Source organism: Tupaia chinensis, unplaced genomic scaffold, assembly GCF_000334495.1.
Source record: "Tupaia chinensis unplaced genomic scaffold, TupChi_1.0 Scaffold143574_1, whole genome shotgun sequence".
Lineage (NCBI taxonomy): Eukaryota > Metazoa > Chordata > Mammalia > Scandentia > Tupaiidae > Tupaia > Tupaia belangeri.
Genome location: NW_006203419.1, coordinates 617,753 through 620,007, shown reverse-complemented (window position 1 = coordinate 620,007; position 2,255 = coordinate 617,753). Strand labels below are relative to the sequence as shown.

Sequence of the window (2,255 nt, the reverse complement as noted above, 5' to 3'; positions counted from 1 at the left end):
TTCCCTAGGTTTGTCTTCTAATGATGCCGACTGGCCCCAAGGAAAGGATGAAAAGCCCAAAATACTGGTGAGTTGTGGTTACATTTTCCCCCCCAGAATTGGTGGCTCATTTCCCAGAGAGTAAGACATGTATTCTCTTTCTTAGGAAGAGCAAAAGTGATCAACATTTAGGCAGATGAGTGAATCATTAGGGGCTTTATCTAAAATGGTTGTTAAAATACTTAGACAGGGACCAGCAGTTGGCGTAATGGCTATGTCGCTGAACTCCCATGTAGCCAACTGCGGTTCGACTCCTGGACCTGGTGGCTTCAACTCAAGCTGGGCACGTGTGCGTGCGTACCCAAGATCCCAAGAGGAGAATAGAGGAGAAGGGATTACAGCATGGCTATCCCCTCTGAGGGGTGATTTCTTGCTTTCTATCTCTCTGCCTCTCTCTGTCTTTCTGGCAAATACACACACGCTATAGCAAAAACCTCTCAAAAAAAAAAATACTTACACAAAGACAGAGATTTTACAGATTCCATTTAGTAACCTAAACTCTTCAAAAATACTTATTCCAGACTCCATTTGTTCACTCCCACTTTTTTGTATAGTCAAAATGTTTTTTTGGTTGTTTAGTTTTGAGAGAGATTTTTGCTATAGGGCGTGTGTACTTGCCAGAGACATAGAAAGAGACAGAGATACAGAAAGTGAGAAATCATCCCCCGGGGGATGACCACACTGCAATTCATTCTCCTCCATTTTCCTCTTGGGATTTTGGGCACATACGCACATGTGCCTGGTATGAGTTTCAAGCCACTGGCTCTGGGACTCAAACTGTGGTCAACTATGTGGGACTCCCATGCCCTAACCACCATACTGGCCCCCAAAGTTTCTTCTGTTTTCTCTTTTACATTTTTACCATTCCTTGATACCCAGCAGCAGCCCCATTTCCATGATTTTTTTTTTCTCTAACCCATCCTCTATTCTTCCATATTTGAATTCTTTCTCAAGGTCAGCTGTCTAGGGTACTGTTTAATGTTTCAAACTGATGCATGAATTGTTTCCCCAAAGACATCGTGAGTGTTCAAGGGCCTGGAATGTGTTCATCAGTTACGTTCCTTGCGGTTTTAGCACAAAACCAGACATACGGTAGCACCTTGAAGAGCTTGATAGGAAGAACCATGTACTCAGAAAAGAATTAAATCAACTCCTTGCATATCTGGATTCTCCAGGGCCAGGGGTCTATGTTCTTCACACTGGGAAATTGTGGGTAACTCAGTACATTACTTTACTGCTTGTTCGTCGGCACCAATACAGTCAGGGCTGTGACTGTGATCTTCACAGAGGCAGAATGGAAGATACTGAGCCCCAAGCAAAGAAATCTGTACAAAGAAGTGATGCTGGAGAATTCCAGGAATCTGCTGTCATTAGGTAAGGCTGTGTTCTTTCAGTCATTTCCTTAATTCAGTAGAGAGTTATTGTCCATCCTCTATGTAACAGAACGTGTTCCAGTCACTTAGAATACATTAATAAGTGAGAAAATAATCTCAATAATTCTCACTGGGCTCATTTTCTAGTGTAAGGACACAGATAGCAAAACTCTGCATGCACAAGGATATTATAATATGGTATATTTAGAGGGGTGTGCTGGCCCAGTATAAGGAACTACAAGGCCAGTGAGGCAGGGGTAAAGGAGAGATGCCTTCTGCGGCAGAAGTTAAACTTGAGTGTCACATTTGTTATGGCTGGGCTCACAGCCTAGTGGTTAAGGGAGCTGGATCCTATATGACAGACTGAGGTTTGAATCTTGGCCCCAGCAGCATGAAAAACATGCTGGGGACTTCTGTGTGCTCCAGTTTCCAATAAAACGGAGAAATGGAGAAGGGAGTGTGGCATGACCATGCCTCGTGGAAGGGCGCTTCCCTCTCTCTCTCTCTTTTTTTTTTTTTTTTTTGTCTCTCTCTGTCGTGTACACATGCCTGCCTACTGGCAATTAAAAAAATTGTATGGCTATGGGTTTTATATATATGTTTATATATAAATATATATATATATTTAAACTTAGACTGGGGGTTGGCAGGTGGCATGGTGATTAGGGGCGCTGGACTCCCACATGGCCAACCATGGTTCAATTCCTGGACCTAGTGGCTTGCTTTCTCACTTTCCCTCTCTCACTCTTTTCCTCTCTGGTCAAATTAAAATAAATAAATAATTTAAATGAAATACAATAAAATAATTCTTCTCTTTTTTTTTTTTTTTTTTTTTATTAATGG

General features: G+C 42.0%; 1 protein-coding gene across 1 annotated transcript in view; it reads left to right on the top strand.

The window, feature by feature from the left end:
- Nucleotides 1–2,255, top strand: part of ZNF343 (zinc finger protein 343) — a 13,392-nt gene that overhangs the window by 4,588 nt on the left and 6,549 nt on the right. The window contains 2 exon segments of the mRNA XM_027766471.1: nucleotides 9–74; nucleotides 1,300–1,413. Of these exon segments, the coding sequence (XP_027622272.1) occupies nucleotides 9–74; nucleotides 1,300–1,413 (180 nt within the window).